At 41.7% G+C, this 15,771-nt stretch overlaps 1 protein-coding gene across 2 annotated transcripts in view; it reads right to left on the bottom strand.

Moving 5' to 3' along the window:
* Positions 1 to 15,542, bottom strand: part of DDX60 (DExD/H-box helicase 60) — an 83,106-nt gene extending 67,564 nt beyond the window's left edge. Inside the window, exons 1-7 of one of the 2 annotated variants that reach the window (XM_075930185.2) lie at positions 15,394 to 15,542; positions 12,121 to 12,446; positions 6,629 to 6,698; positions 4,201 to 4,390; positions 2,045 to 2,386; positions 1,577 to 1,693; positions 567 to 710 (exon numbers count right to left, since the gene is read on the bottom strand). In XM_075930185.2, coding sequence (XP_075786300.2) covers positions 567 to 710; positions 1,577 to 1,693; positions 2,045 to 2,386; positions 4,201 to 4,390; positions 6,629 to 6,698; positions 12,121 to 12,343 — 1,086 coding nt within the window. In that variant the 5' untranslated portion in view covers positions 12,344 to 12,446; positions 15,394 to 15,542. The remainder of the gene's footprint in view (positions 1 to 566; positions 711 to 1,576; positions 1,694 to 2,044; positions 2,387 to 4,200; positions 4,391 to 6,628; positions 6,699 to 12,120; positions 12,447 to 15,393) is intronic. The other variant, XM_089777934.1, reaches the window with a different exon arrangement.
* Positions 15,543 to 15,771: the final 229 nt, after the last annotated feature.

Raw genomic sequence — 15,771 nt, 5'->3', positions numbered from 1 at the left:
GTCCCTATCTTGTACGTAACCCGGGGACTGCCTGTAGTAAATATTGGGTTCTTCTTGTTTGCTTTCTAGTTTTGGAGCCGTCAGGCTGCACTTTGGTCTCATGTTTAAATTTTTCTTTGTAACCATAAGGGTTAGAAATTCACTTTGCATTGAAAGGAAGCTCTTGTAAACACTTAACTTCAAAAGTTGGGACTTTAAGTGAAAAACCATATATTGCGAGAGTCATGATAAAATTGTGAGATTTGGTAACATTTAGTACATTTGTTCATTCCATTAAATCTTTTAAAAGGTATATGTAATGGTGCAGACCTCCACATCCTGCATAGAGCAAAACTTTCTAGTTCTGTATTTGAAATACCCCCAGTGATATTTATTACTATGTATGTCAGTTGCTGTTTTCTGGAAATGATTTGTGTTCTACTACAGGCTTTTATGTAGAAATATTTTGTAACAATAGTTTATATTATAGCACAGGGAACATATGCCATAGGGAAAATGCTTACCTCTGTCAATGTGAGGTAAGGAAAAGGAAAAAAAGCAAAAGTTTGTGCTATCTGAAATCCTACCTCTTTTGATATGGTATCCCGGTGTTTCTTTTGTAACCTACTGCACATTCTCAAATCCAGTGCACATGTGACAATGCAGACAATGTGTCGAATATCAGATACTTCTGGACAATCATACTTGAGCTGGGATAACGTGTTAGAAACCTGGTATTATGAAATATATAATTAAAAATTTGAAGAGGATTTTAGAAGAAGAGGTTTTTTTCTCTTTTAAAAATATAACAGGCAAAAGAAGCCAACAAGAGACAAAATCACGAGTGAAATATTTAGTTGGAGGCCTAAAGAAATGACAATGATACCTCCCTGTAGAGGTGAAGGATGATTTGCCAACATCTTGCAGTATTGAGAGCGATATTATACAAATTACACATCCCAACTAAGGGCTAATTGGCTAATCAAATAGTTGATGCAATTTGCATCGACTATACAATTATTCGATAAGGGTGCCTCCACCTTTGAAGTGTAGCAACAGCCACAGGACTATCACTAAACTTCAAAGGTGAAAGCACTGTGGGGAGCACGGGGCTAGCAGGGGACTCGAGCAGTTCCCCTCTGGCCTTGTGCTCCCCGTGGTATTTCAAAATGGCAGCACTGCATGGAGCCTACAGTCAACTGGGGATGCTGGGGTGAGCTGAGATTTTTTAGTTAAAAAAAAATAAAAGCAATACAACATATTGTATTACAACTATTGTACTAATATAGCATATTATAATTTTAGAATAGGACAAATTTGAAGGTATAAAATACATTTAATTTTGAAGCTAATAAGGGGATCTACTTAGAACTATTGCTGAATATAACTATGTGCATTTTTATACCTTACTGTTTAAATTTTTAAAGTGGAACTCTCACAGTGGATTTTTAGTTTTCAATTTTTCACCTTTTTTTTCAAATTATAATGCTGCTAGGATGTTTTCCAAAATTATATGTCTTCATTACAAACTAAAACTAATGGAGGATTTTAGTACAAATTCTTTCAAATTTTTGACTAAAGTAATAAAATGAAATACCTCTTTTTCCATATCCTTCATGCTTGAATGTCCAGTTAGAGAAAGTAATGCTGCTGTACTGGATTCCTCCAAATCTTTAACCAGTCTTTGGAAAGCATGCTGAATTTCTACTTGATGCTTAAATATATATATATATATATATATTGGTTATTTTTTAAAATCAAGTTTATTTTGTAAATTCAGCCATTTTATTTTTTAATGTACATGCTATTTGAATATTATGACTTTTTTAGGTCTTTCAAAACAGTCATTTCTCCTCTGATATTTATTTAATGCCATGCTCTGTGTGCAAGCTCAACTTAGTCTCTCTCCCAGAGTTTACAGTCTATCTCTAAATCATGTTTTCATTATATTGTTTTAATATAAACAAGTCATTAGGTCTCAGTCATTTTCAGGCAAGATCTACTACATCTCTTAAATATTACATTTCTCTGTTAAATATCAGTAAAGTTTTCATTTATTGTTTACCTGAGAGAAAAATTCCTTGTGCTTGTGTAAGCCATGGATATGATATCCATAAACTCTGATAACATCTGATTCTTGTCCAGAAGTAAGGACAACATTGATTCTTTTTGACAAGGCATGAATGATAAAGAAATTGAGAAAGCCTGTCTGTAGTTCAGTCAGTCCATCATCAGAGATTATTATAAAATAAGGGTAGCATTCTTCCAAGAAATCTTGCCACTTCTTTTCTAAAAAGTTGGAAAATTCAGTATGAATGACAGCGTCAGTATTGTGCTGAAGATGGAGAATCAATGAAGTACGTAGAGACAAGAGAGTGGGATGCCCGAAATATGTATGTTCTGCATCCTGCAAAAAAATGAAGTTAAATTCTGTTATGTTTTATAGAGATTAACAATTTCAATTAGCTGTAACTAGAGAATAAACATATTCATTCTTAGTAATGACGTACTTTGCAAGTACATCTTCATAGTATCTGCTTTGAAGCTATTATTTTGAATTAACAAGACCTGAAAATAACACTTTACATTATATAACTTTAATAATAACTTACAAATAATTTAAATTGATAGCTTAATCCTGTAGCTACTCAGATAGTCTTATTGGATCAGTCATGCCCTCACTTACATTGGTGTAAATTCATAGAATCTTCATTCATTTAAGTACAGCTATGTAGTTACTCTGGATTTACAGCATTGCCACTGAGAGCTGTATATGTCAGGAAGGCTGCTTGGGTGAATAAGCATTGGCAAGGTCAGATCATAATTAGACAACATAAGGACACATTTAAAGAGTCTGCTGACGTACAGAGTCAAAGAAATAGCTTGTGGGCCAGATTCTTGGCCGTGCCAAGTGAGCAACTGGTACAACTGAGGCTTTACGTGTAAATCTTTTGGGCCAGTTCCTCAAACTGGAACCACACATGCCAGAGTTGTTCTGGGAATCACTGGAGTGTAAGGACTGCTTGATCACACACTCCCTGCACAATAGGTCAGATGTAGATGCTAGAATAGGGGCCACAAGAGGAGTGGTTTTCAGACAGGATATTTTCACCTATATATCTGCCTAGTTTTACAACAGGCTACATAAAAATGACTAGCAAAGTCAGTACAAACTAAAATTTCATTCAGTTACTCATTTTTGCTTCTCAATATATTGTACAATCATATGTAAGTACAATATTTATATTCCGATTGATGTATTTTATATGGTAGAAATGAGAAAGTCAGCAATTTTTCAATAATAGTGCATTGTGACACTTTTGAATTTTTATGTCCGATTTTTATATCTTTGTCTGTAATCAAGTAGTTTTTAAGTAAAATGAAACTTAGGGCAAATCAGACTCCTCAAAGGGATGCAGTAGACTTGAAAGATTGAGAGCCTCTATACTAGAGCAACCCCATGCTTGGGAAATCCTCCACCAGCCTGAATGATAGATCTTAAATCTGCTTTACATCAGGGAAAATAGTGGAAACCACTTCTCAGATTCAAGAATTGGATCCTTTGTCTTTATTAACATTAATACAACACCAATACATAGGTAGAGACTCAACATAATCCCAAAATGTACATAAATTAGGTTTAAAAACATAGAACTTGCCATGCAGCATTAGCCAGTAGCCATTCTAGATCAATATTTTAATTTAATTTATCTCTTTTAAATATCCCTTTTAATTTACTTTAGAATTGTGCTTGCTCTATCGCATAAACGGATATACGATATTTAAGTAAAATTAGACTAGTTGAAGCTTTTAATTTCTTTGCATGGATGCAAGAAAAAGAGGATATGACGTTCATCAATTTCCATACTGATATTAAAGAAATGAATTACAGATTCAGAGTTGGAAGGGTACCTTAATCTAATCTGATACTATTATGTACGCATGATTTTATAATATTTTGGGGGCAGGAGGCAAATTGCTAGGGCCTATGTGAGCAAGTCAATATGATATATAAGCTTTAATTTTACAATACTGTAATTTTTCTAGCTTCATAATAAAATCTAAGCTGTACAAAAGAAAGAAGGGGAGATACTAGCTAAAGTTCTGAACTTAGCCTTTAAATGTCTTATTGGTTAAAAAATACTTAATGTATTATGAATTAACAGTTTTCTCTAGTGAAAAAATTCAACTATTTCATTGCAAAATGTATACATTTGTTACCTTGAAGAAAACAATAACATATTTTGCTCCTTTTGATGTTAAATCCTTTAGAAAGCGTTCTACCAGGTAAAAGAAGTGCAGGTTCTGTCCTGGCAGTAATGTCTGTTCACTTATGCAAGTGATGAACAATGAATCTCCGTCAATCAAAAAAAACTCAGACTCAACATAATCATTGAGTAAGCTGACATACCTGGAACAAAGAATACATATGGCAACAAAACAGTACAATTTAACAACAATTAATGGAACCAACACTATGTGCTTGAGTAAATGTAAAAAAGATCAGTTAAAAAAAAAAACTTAAACAAACTTAGTGATCCAGTTCTCTATGGCTGTGTCTATACTGGCATGAATTTCCGGAAATGCTTAAAACAGAATAGTTTTCGTTATAAGTATTTCCGGAAAAAGAGCGTCTACGTTGGCAGGCTGCTTTTCCGGAAAAGCCCTTTTTCCGGAAAAGCATCTGTGGCCAATGTAGATGCACTTTTCCGGAAAAGAGCCCCGATCGTCATTTTTGCGATCGGGGCTTTTTTCTGGAAAAGACTACAGGGATGTCTACACTGGCCCTTTTCCGGAACAGTGTTCCGGAATAAGGACTTATGCCCGAGCGGGAGCAGCGTAGCTTTTCCGGAATAGCGGCTGATTTTGTACAGTAGAGCGTCGTTGCTTTCCGGAAATTCAAGGGCCAGTGTAGACAGCTCGCAGCTTATTCCGGAAAAGCGGCTGATTTTCCGGAATAAGTGGCCCAGAGTAGACCCAGCCTATGAGAAAAAGAAAGATCAGTAACTCAGTGAAAAACTGTTGCCATGTTATTTCCAATTATATTTACAACAACATCTTTATTGGCTGCTATAAGGAATGTGTATATAGTACGTCTAGACTGCAGAGCTTTTCCAGGATACCAGAGGCATCCCGGAAAAGCTCTGCCACGTCCAAGGAACGCATCTGGTTTTCCAAAAAATTTTTTGAAAAAGCAGACATGTTTTTTCGGCATCCCTGTAAATCTCATTTTATGAGGAAGAAGGGATGTTCTGAAAGAGGGGTTTTTTTCCAACATTTGGGCCCGTGTAGATGGGCAAAATGTTGGAAAAGCCTCTTTTGGAAGAAAAGCGGAAAAAGATACACAAATTTCGGTTCACAATTTGCATATCTTTTTCAGACTTTTGTTTGTAGTGTAGACATAGCCTATGTTATGAATTTTCTATGAAGCTTATGCAATTGTGATGAGCAGAAAATGTCAGTATCAGCCCTAGGAATTTTCCAGGAGATTTCCAACTGTGTGAGTCACATAAAAGTAAATAGATAAAGAGTGTGGAATATAACTTAGCAAAGCGAATCACATAAACCACTTACACCTAGCCAATATTTGCTGGAAAAACAAGTACAGTTTCATTCCAAAAACATAACTGAAAGTAAAGATGCCTATTTCATATGAAAATACAGGATCTGAGGGTATGCTTACACTACACGGTTCCGTTGATGGAGCCATGTAGATGAGCTTCGTAGACATAGCAAAATGAAGCGGCGATTAAATAATCGCCATTTCATTTACATAAAAATGGCTGCCGCGCTGTGCCAATCAGCTGTTTGTCGGCTCAGCACGGTAGTCTGGACGCTCGGCGGTCAACATCAAAAGCCTTTGTCAACTGCCCCATTATGCCTCATGGGATGAGGTTTACCAAGGCGGTCAACAAAGGCTTTTGATGTCGACCGTCGAGCATCCAGATTACCACGCTGAGCCGACAAACAGCTGATAGGCACAGCGCAGCAGCCATTTTGATATAAATGAAGCGCGATTATTTAAATTGCCACTTCATTTTGCTATGTCTACAAAGCTCATCCACATGGCTCTGTTGACAGAGGCATGTAGTGTAGACATACCCTGAATGAATATACAGTTTACATGGTTTTTTTGAATAAACAGGCTCCAAAATTATGATTATGAACCATGTGTACTCAATGAGATAAATTTAATCTTCAAAGGGACCCTATTTGAACTGTCTATCACAATAGTAATGATACCTTTTCCTTTATAATGCCAAAATGTTTTCATCTCATCATCAAATCATGGTGAGAAGGGCAGCAGAACAGACTGGGACATGAACAGACTGGGTCCCACCAGAGCCCACATGTGAGCTGCTTAACGTGACCTAGAGGGACAAGAATGAAAGCCCCAGAAGCCGATGGAATGCATGCCACACCACCACTTGTTGCAGAACACTCCCAGTCATGCCGTCCCCTTTCTTACTGGAGTGGTACACTGGGGTTCCCTGCCCAATTTTCACCTCTGGCCATGCCCATCCTGGCTAATAGCATGTGCAGTAGCACTACTATCATCTGAGTCTTACTGAAATTCTTCTCCAGACAGACAATTTCTCTTGGATTTTTTCTTTTTTTTTTTAGTTCAAATAATTGCAGCCATACTTACTCAGCTCTTGGTATGTCATTCAAAATTAAGTCAGATATCTTCTCCATCATTCCCCTATGTTTGTTTAGTTCTAAAATATTGATAAAACATTTGCTTAGCAATCAGTCACAAGACTTATGTTATCAGTCAGCCTATATCCAATCACTTTCTCATTCCATTGTATTACATGAAAAAACATGTTAAAAAAGCATTATAATTACAAATCAAGAACTCAGAAGTTAGGAAGTGCAAAAATTTCTCATGCAAAAACTAGCATGTAATCATGTAAGTAATGACTGTACCATAATGCATATGTACTGGGGGCAGCCTTAATTCTGGCATTTCCTATGTCTTGCATGCTCAATTTTGCAGCCTTAATGTTCTTTAAATGTAAATGTTCATAAATGTTATCTCCTAAATTTAAGAGGAACCTGAAAAACTAGAAATGTCATCATATAGAAACAAATTGATGGGTCATAGGTCACCAGAAAAGCTGGGACCTTTAGGTATACAGCACAGACCTTTACCACTTGAGTTAATTCAGTGATTGAGCAGTTTTAGGCTTCTACAGTAAAACTCCGATGGTCCGGCATCTGACAGTCCGGCACTCCTGATGGTCCGGCACCATCAGGAACCCAGAAGTGCTCCGGGCAGCCGGACCATTGGAGCTGCTCTGCCCCCAGCTTCCCCAATTCAGCCGCTGCTAAAACTGACCAGCGCTGAATCCGGGAAGCAGGGGGCAGAACAGCTGGAGTGCTGCCGGGTAGGTCCAGTAGCGCTGCCCCTCGGGGCTGCGGGACTAACCCAGCAGCACCCCAGCTGTCCCCAGCTGCTCTGCCCCAGCTTCCTGGAATCAGCCGCTGGTCAGTTTCAGCAGCAGCTGACTTGGGTACACCTGGGCCAGAGCAGCTGGGGTGCTGCTGGGTTGGTCCCCGCAGCGCCGAGGTTTGCCGCTACCAGACCAACCGAGCAGCACCCCAGCTTCTCTGTCCCAGGCATCCCGATTCAGCCGCTGCTGAAACTGACCAGGGCTGACTCCAGGAAGCCCGGGGCAGAGCAGCTCTGCCTCTGGCTTTCTGGAATCAGCCGCTGATAAGTTTCAGCAGCAGCTGACTTGGAGACACCTGGGGCAGAGCAGCTGGGGTGCTGCTGGGTTGGTCCAGTAGCGCCGCTCCTCGGCGCTGTGGGACCAACCCAGCAGCCTTCCAGCTGCTCTGGCCCAGGCGTCCTGATTCAGCCGCTGCTGAAACTGACCAGGGCTGACTCCAGAAAGCCCGGGGCAAAGCAGCTCTGCCTCTGGCTTTCTGGAGTCAGCCGCTGATCAGTATCAGCAGTGGCTGACTTGGGGACACCTGGGGCAGAGCAGCTAGGGTGCTGCTGGGTTGGTCCAGTAGCGCCGAGGAGCGGCGCTGTGGGACCAACCCGTCAGCACCACAGCTGCTCTGCCCCAGGCGTCCCCAAGAGCAGCTGGGGTGCTGACGGGTTGGTCTCACGGCGCCAAGGGTCGGCGCTACCAGACCAACCCAGCAGCACCCTAGCTGCTCTGCTGCAGGCATCCTGATTCAGCCGCTGCTGAAACTGACCAGCAGCGGCTGAATCGGGGACTCCTGGGGCAGAGCCGGACTATCAGAAGGGAGGGCTATGAGGGGGTCTGGGGTAGCATCCCCCCACCCCACCCCAGACCCCTCATAGCCCCCCCTTCTGATAGTCCGGCATAATTGATAATCCGGCACCCCCTGGGTCCTAAAGTTGCCGTATTATCAGAAGTTTACTGTATTTTCAATGTAGAGCAGATCAGTCCGAGCCACTAGATGGGAATAACATACATACTTTGCTAGTGGATTTCACAGCTATTTGCTGAGAGCAGAGAAATGTAGCAACTCAAGAATCTTGAGTGGAGAGGGCTCTAGTGGGCAAAGACTCTTCTTTCTCTATTTGCCCTGCCAGTCCCTGCACAAGTGCCCCTACTCTATATTCCCCACAATCTGTCTCTGCTTCTTGCTTCTCACCTAACTATCCATCTCTGGCCCATTCCTGCACAGCTAGTTTCTGCCCCTTCCCCCTTCCCTTCCAGCTTTTCTTCATTTCCCCACCTCCTCCTCCCCTGATTTATAAAACAAGGTATTATAAGAATGATTTTAACATGTGAAAACAACATATTTTCCATAAGTTCATTCTCTGAATGATTGTACTGTTTTTAGTGAAACTTTAAAGAATTCAATTTGATGAAGGCAACCAGCATAAAAAATTTCAGCATGAACAGATGTATCAAGAATAATCATTCTTGAACCTGAGCCTTGTATTCTACACATCATATTAGTGTCAAATGAATGACATAATTTATTTATCCCACCATAATTCATAATTTTATCCTTCAGCGGCAAAAGGGACCATAAAGCTGGACTAATACAGCATCTGAAGATACATCTATTGTGGATGTGGCATGACATAAAGCCATCATATGGGGGTACATTGTGAGTGTGCCAATAGCAAAATCAGGCATGGCCAGAGAGGACAATGATAAATGATCCTCAGATGGACATGAGGCTGATCTAACTGACATCATGAATGAAACCGGTGTAGCCTATCAAGTTACTTTCCTATCATGCTAATAATATGTTTTGTTAATTTATATTAATTTGGTAATAGTTAAAAACTCTAATGCAAGAAAACTTCAAAAGCTGCTCTCAACATTCCCACAGGCCCTTTGTGTTAGCTTGACTGATGTTTGGGTTCAGGTGTAATACACTAGGCCTTATGTCTGCCCAAGTTTGTGAAGGCCGCTAATACTAACACAGCAGCACTCAACTCCTTGGGGGACGGCTTTGCCATTAACCCATCTAGGTACAGTACAGCTCTGTCCTAGGCTGCCTGGTGAGTCGGGTTCCCTTGCAGTGCAGCGGCTCCTGCTCTAGACTATAACAAATGGTAAAGCCTCTGAATGCACTTTCCAGTGAGTGCCATGTCTGCATTACAATCAATTAAAGGACAGGCTTATACTTGAATGAGAGAACATACATAAGCTCACAGTACAGGTCAAGTAATATGGGGTTATATTTTATCTTTTTTGTCCATGCTGCAACAGGGTGTTTGCAAGTTCAGCTGGAGCTAAGGTTTGCAGACTCCCGTGGTTGGGACACAGTCTCACCCAGATACCGGTCCTAACTTATTTATTGTTTCCTGGGCCTGAAAAAGGGGAACTTAGATCTGGACCTTTCACCCACACAGGATGGCAGGAACAATACCCTCCGACTCAGCAGATGTATTATTAAATATAAGTCCCAAATAATTGGCTCAGGCTGAGTTAAGCAATTAGGACACAGGTTGCGATAGATAACCACAAAGACCCATGGCAACGATTTGACGTATATGATCATAAGTTAAGAGCAATGATATATTGACCAATAGGAAAAGAACACTTCAGAATTAGTAACACCCCCTACTGAATATGCATAAAACATGTTATCGTCAGCGTCACTTGGTATAAAAGTGGGACCCCAGCCCAGGGAGAGAGGGAGGAGAAGATATAGTCCTTGGAAAGGCCAGAATGATGGCCCCTGGTGATGATGGGGAAGGTGAAGGTATTGAGAAAGATGATGGGCTAACACCTAAGATTGTTCTAGAAGGAATGATGTAAGTATATGATAAGGAAATATGAAAGCACATTCCCCTGTCTTATGAAATTGAGGTGTTTGTGACTGTGCCAACCTTATTAATAAACTGTAAATACAGGCAGTCCCCGGGTTACGTACAAGATAGGGACTGTAGGTTTGTTCTTAAGTTGAATCTGTATGTAAGTCAGAACTGGCGTCAGCCACTGCTGAAACTGATCAGTTTCAACCGAGGCTGAATCTGGACGCCAGTTCTGACTTACATACAGATTCCACTTAAGAAACCCAGGCGTCCCCAAGTCAGCTGCTGCTGAAACTGATCAGCGGCTGATTCCAGGAAGCCTAGGGCAGAGCAACTCTGCCTTCTGGCTTCCTGTAGTCAGCCGCTGGTCAGTTTCAGCAGCAGCTGACTTGGGGACGCTTGGGGCAGAGCAGCTGGGTGCTGCTGGGTTGCTCCAGTAGCGCCGAGGAGCCGCGCTACTGGAGCAACCCAGCAGCACCCCAGCTGCTCTGCCCCAAGCGTCCCCAAGTCAGCTGCTGCTGAAACTGACCAGCAGTGGCTGAATCAGGACGCCTGGGGCAGAGCAGCTGGGGTGCTGCCGGGTTGGTCCGGAGCGGCGCTGCGGGACCAACCCGGCAGCCCCCAGCTGCTCTACCCCAGGGGTAGGCAAGAAAAGCCTGGTCTGCTGGGGGAGGGCACTAGCTGCACCCTCCCCCCCCCAGCAGACCAGGGAGACAGGGGTGGCGGGACCGCTCAAGTCCTCCACGGCTTTGCTCCGTCTCCCTGGTCTGCTGACCTGGGAGACGCAGAGCAAAGCCGCAGAGCACGCGGGCAGCGGGACAGTCCAGGCGTGTCGCGGCTGTCCTACTGCTGGCATGCTCCGAGGCTTTGCTCCCCATCTCTCTGGTCTGCTGGTCAGACCAGGGAGACGGGGAGCAGCTTTTCTCGCCCCGGAGGACGGGGGCGGCGGATCGCGGCACATCTGGGCGTCCCGCTGCTCCCGTCCTCCGGGGCGAGAAAAGCCCGTTCGTAACTGCGGATCCGACGTAAGTCGGATCTGTGTAACTCGGGGACTGCCTGTATTGTAAATATACAAAAGTTTCTATATTGTGAGTGTTACAACCATGCACAACAGGGTTCCCAATCATAGTATAATTGAATACTGGGCCTGATCCTGGGACAGAGAACCTGTTAATCCTAAAGGTGGGTAATTAGAATTTAACATAATCTTAGATCAAGCTACACCGTACATTGGGTTTGGGAAAGTACAGTGGTGGCATACAGCTTGGCCAAACCCAAGAATCAAGATCTGTTTGTAAAGATTTTATATTTGAATTAGCCATTAATCTGAAAGATTCCCTCAGATCTTTATTACCACCTAACCAAAACTTGAAGTATTTGATTAAAATAATCATTCTTGAACCTGAGCCTTGTATTCTATACATCATATTAGTGTCAAATGAATGACATAATTTATTTATCCTACCATAATTTATCCCACCCAAAATGAGTGTCAGAGTGGAAGCTGGTTTCCATTCTGCTTCAATAAAGGTATAATTATTAGAAGAAAAACATTATGATAAATTTCCAAAGAACTGACAGAGGATTTAATACTCTTTTGCTTCAAACTGATTCCCATCACATTTAAAAATTCTGGTTTTACATTTTGCCTCTGCTAAAAACAAATACAGAGTTTTGTCAAATAAACATACTTCTGAACTTAGATTTTATGTTAAGAAACAACCCAGGGTCACGCTGTCTAGTCTAATTTGGAGAAATAACCACAGAACTGCAAGATGAGTGTTCATCTCTGAAAATAATGAAATCTTAAATGAAGCTTCCTGTTGAAACCACGTGAGCTAGCAATATGGTCACGAACAAAAATGAAAGTTTCTACTCACCTGGATTTCTGAAATCATAGCTGTCATGTCTGCTGTCATCGCTGGCCCTTGATATCTGCTGTATCTCCTTTTCCCAGAAAAACACATTTGAAAAGTCACTGAAGCCACCTTTATTTTCTACTTGATGTTCAAAAGACACAGATTTTTTTTCAAGGCAATAGTCTGTGACATCACCGTCATCGTCACTGAAATCATCACTGAAATCAGTCCCTGCAGAAGCCATGATAGCTTTATTCTGATTCCTGACACTGTCGGTCTTCAACTTACATATGCTTATTAGATCTGCTGTTAGTCTTCAAAACTCCTTTTAGGAAACATACATTTCTCTGTAAAGGGAAAGATTATGGGCCCTATTAACTTCATAAATTTCTATAAAATCATTGGACATTTTGGAAGAAGACAGTAAAATGTGATGAGTCCAAGCCAACAATATTTACTCATCTCCTTCACATATTAAACATAAGAAAATAATATACAGTATTATTAAAGGAAGGGATGTATACATTATAAAAACCTAGATAATTAAACCACAAGAGTTATTTTATAGATAACGAATACATTATTGCACACTTGTGTTCAATAACTATACAGTTCCACTAAAAAAAAGACAGCATAAAATTTCCATCAAATCCTCATACTACTTACCCGTAATGCTATGCCTACATCTGATCATGTAGCATGAATCAACATATATTCAGGATAGCTGTCTGCAGATATAACTGTCTCTTAATTATGTTATTTGTTTACTAATCAAACCATGATTTGGAAATAAAGAAAATTACTCATCAGGCAATGTTGCAAGCTCCTGTGAAATCTTGTGTAACAGATACTGAAACAGCAGCTAACAATGTCTCTTCTTGGAAGTGATTTTAAAAATTTTGATTTTAGAACACTTCTTTTTTAAAATTCTCATGATTCCACCAAGTTACAGAGCTCGTTGGGGCCCTATTTTTCATTTTACTTCTCCTGCTTCATTATTCTATCCCAGTTATTCCAGTCCTGAAAATCTTTCCCTTGATCTGCCAGTTATGTAGTAGTTTTATGATGGACACTTAGTCTATGTCTAGACTGAAGGCTTCTTTTGGAAGAAACTTTCCCTAAAGAGATCTTCTGAAAAAACTTCTTCCAAAAGAGAGCATCTACACTGCCAAAGCACATCGAAAAAGCAATCTGCTTTTTTGAAAGATAGTGTCCGCACTGAATGGACGCTCTCTCTCATGTTAGCTGTGATTACTATGTATGGAATGGCCACCAGGGCACCTGTGCTTTTTCCTCTTTCCTCTTCTCTCAAAAGAACTCCCTCTTCCCTGTCCACACACACCTTTTTCTGAAAGGGCTCTTTTGGAAAAAGGCTTCTTCCTCATAGAAAGGGGTTTACCAATGTCAGAAATACCCCTCTATTCTTTCAATTTTCTTCTCAAAAAAACGCAATTGCAATGTGGACGTAAATGAACTTTTTTTGGAAAAACAGTTGTTTTTCCGAAAAAAAGAAACTCTGTAGTGTAGACATACCATTAGATGTCAATTAGTGAAAAAGAGAGGAACTTCAGAGTAATTTGCTTTAGGGACCTTAGACTTTGAGTTATCTCCATTTCTGAAGAGCTAATTCATTGTATTGTTTAACTTTCCCAAGTTGCAGTCTTTTTTCAATGAAAAATAAATCTCTGAAATTCTTAAGTTCCTTAAGATATTTGCCAAAAACTCTCCAGCTTGTGACTTCAAATGAACCACCATAATCCAGAGAAACAGTAATGCCACCATTTTAAGTCCAGAATATAATATATTACAGTGCAAGAATATAATATTGGTGTCATATGTGGATGCAACTCAGAATATCAAATGAAGAATTTACTTTTTTTCTGCTTCCTATAAACTGAAAGTCGAGATTCTTTGAATCCTGCAAGAACAGAATGTAGGATGGAAAAAAGAAAATAGAGATACCGATGATTTTTAGCCCCAACAGATGTTAACACTTGGACCACATTTTCTATATTTGGGTATGTCTACACAGCAACATTATTTTGAAATAACTAGTCTTATTTCAAAATAACGTAATCCACTTCTACACAGCAGGCAGTTATTTCAAAATACTGTCAAGCTGGAGGACTTCTTACTCTGACTCCTATACCCTCGTTGTATGACAAGTAAGGGAAGTCAGGGGCAGAGTGCTCTATTTTGAAATAAGTGCGGTGTACATGCTCCCAATTTTGAAATAAGCTATTTCGAAATAAGCTAAGCAATTGACATAGCTCAATTGGCGTAGCTTATTTCAGAGTTAAGCCTTGCTGTGTAAACACATCCTTTGTTTAAGATTGCTATTTCAACTTCAGCTATGCAATTAGCATAGCTGAAGTTATGTAGTTTATTTTGAGATTAAGCTTACTGTGTAGACGCAGCCTAAGGGCTGTTCCCTAAAGATATGACTGAAAATAACCTGTTCCGCCCATAGGAAATTGGCTGAGGCTTTTAGACAGTAAAAATGTAAGGCTACATCTAGACTGGCATGATTTTCCGGAAATGCTTTAAATGGAAAAGTTTTCCTTTAAAAGCATTTTCGGAACAGAGTGTCTAGATTGGCACTGATGCTTTTGCGCAAAAGCACTTTTTACGGAAAAGCGTCCGTGCCAATCTAGACGCGCTTTTCTGCAAAAAAGCCCCGATCGCCATTTTTGCAATCGGGGTTTTTTTGCGGAAGACAAATCTGGGCTATCTACACTGGCCCTTTTGCGCAAAAGTTTTGCGCAAAAGGACTTTTGCCCGAACAGGAGCAGCATAGTATTTCTGCAAGAACGCTGACAATCTTACATAAGATCGTCAGTGCTTTTGCGGAAATTCAAGTGGCCAGTGTAGACAGCTGGCAAGTTTTTCCGGAAAAGTGGCTGATTTTCTGGAAAAACTGGCCAGTCTAGACACAGCCCAAGAGTTTTGGCAGGCCTTGCAAACATCTCCAGCCACCCAGCCACCCAAAGATCCCCTCTTCTTCAGTCTATCTTATTGCCAGTTCTGGGCGCCCTGGACCCAGGAGACCCGTCTTTCACCGTGGCAGCCACGGGGAGTCTCCTCTCCCACCCAACCTGCTCATGCCCCTCACTCAGTCCCAGCCCGGAGCCCCTCCCTGCCCCTCCCGCCCGTACGGAGTTCCTGCTAGCGCTCCAGAAAAGGGAGAGCATCGCAGTCCCCTTCTGCCACGGGCTGTTGTGCTCCGAGCTGCCTGTTCCGCGCCGCCGAGAGGCACTTGAGAAGGCAGGAGACACTCCGCTCTGCAGACCCTACCTGGGCAGGAGGCGACACCAGCGGGAGGAGCTCCCGGGAACAGCTACTGGCCGGCCGGGGCGGAGGGCGGGCCGCCTCTTTTATGCCATGAGCCGTGGCTAAGTTTCGATTCTCCGCACACACGTAACCGGGATGGCTGTGAATCACGGCGGGAGGGGAGAGGGCGTGGGATGTCGGGCCCTGAGCTGCCTGCGCCCCTCCACCGCTGCTGCTCTGAGATAAGGCTGCCCGGGCGGGAGGGGGAATGCACACGGGTCTACAGAGCTGTAACGATGCTGGCTTAGAAACCGAGCTAGCTAAAGCGGTACAGCAACTAGCGGTGGGCGCAGTTATACGGATAAAAAGGTGTTGACTTCAGTATAGCTTAATCCCCAATGC

The sequence above is a fragment of the Pelodiscus sinensis genome, chromosome 4 (assembly GCF_052426305.1).
Source record: "Pelodiscus sinensis isolate ZL-2025 chromosome 4, ASM5242630v1, whole genome shotgun sequence".
Classification (NCBI taxonomy): domain Eukaryota; kingdom Metazoa; phylum Chordata; order Testudines; family Trionychidae; genus Pelodiscus; species Pelodiscus sinensis.
Note: the sequence above shows the minus strand (reverse complement) of the source record. Positions and strands in the feature narration are given on the sequence as shown.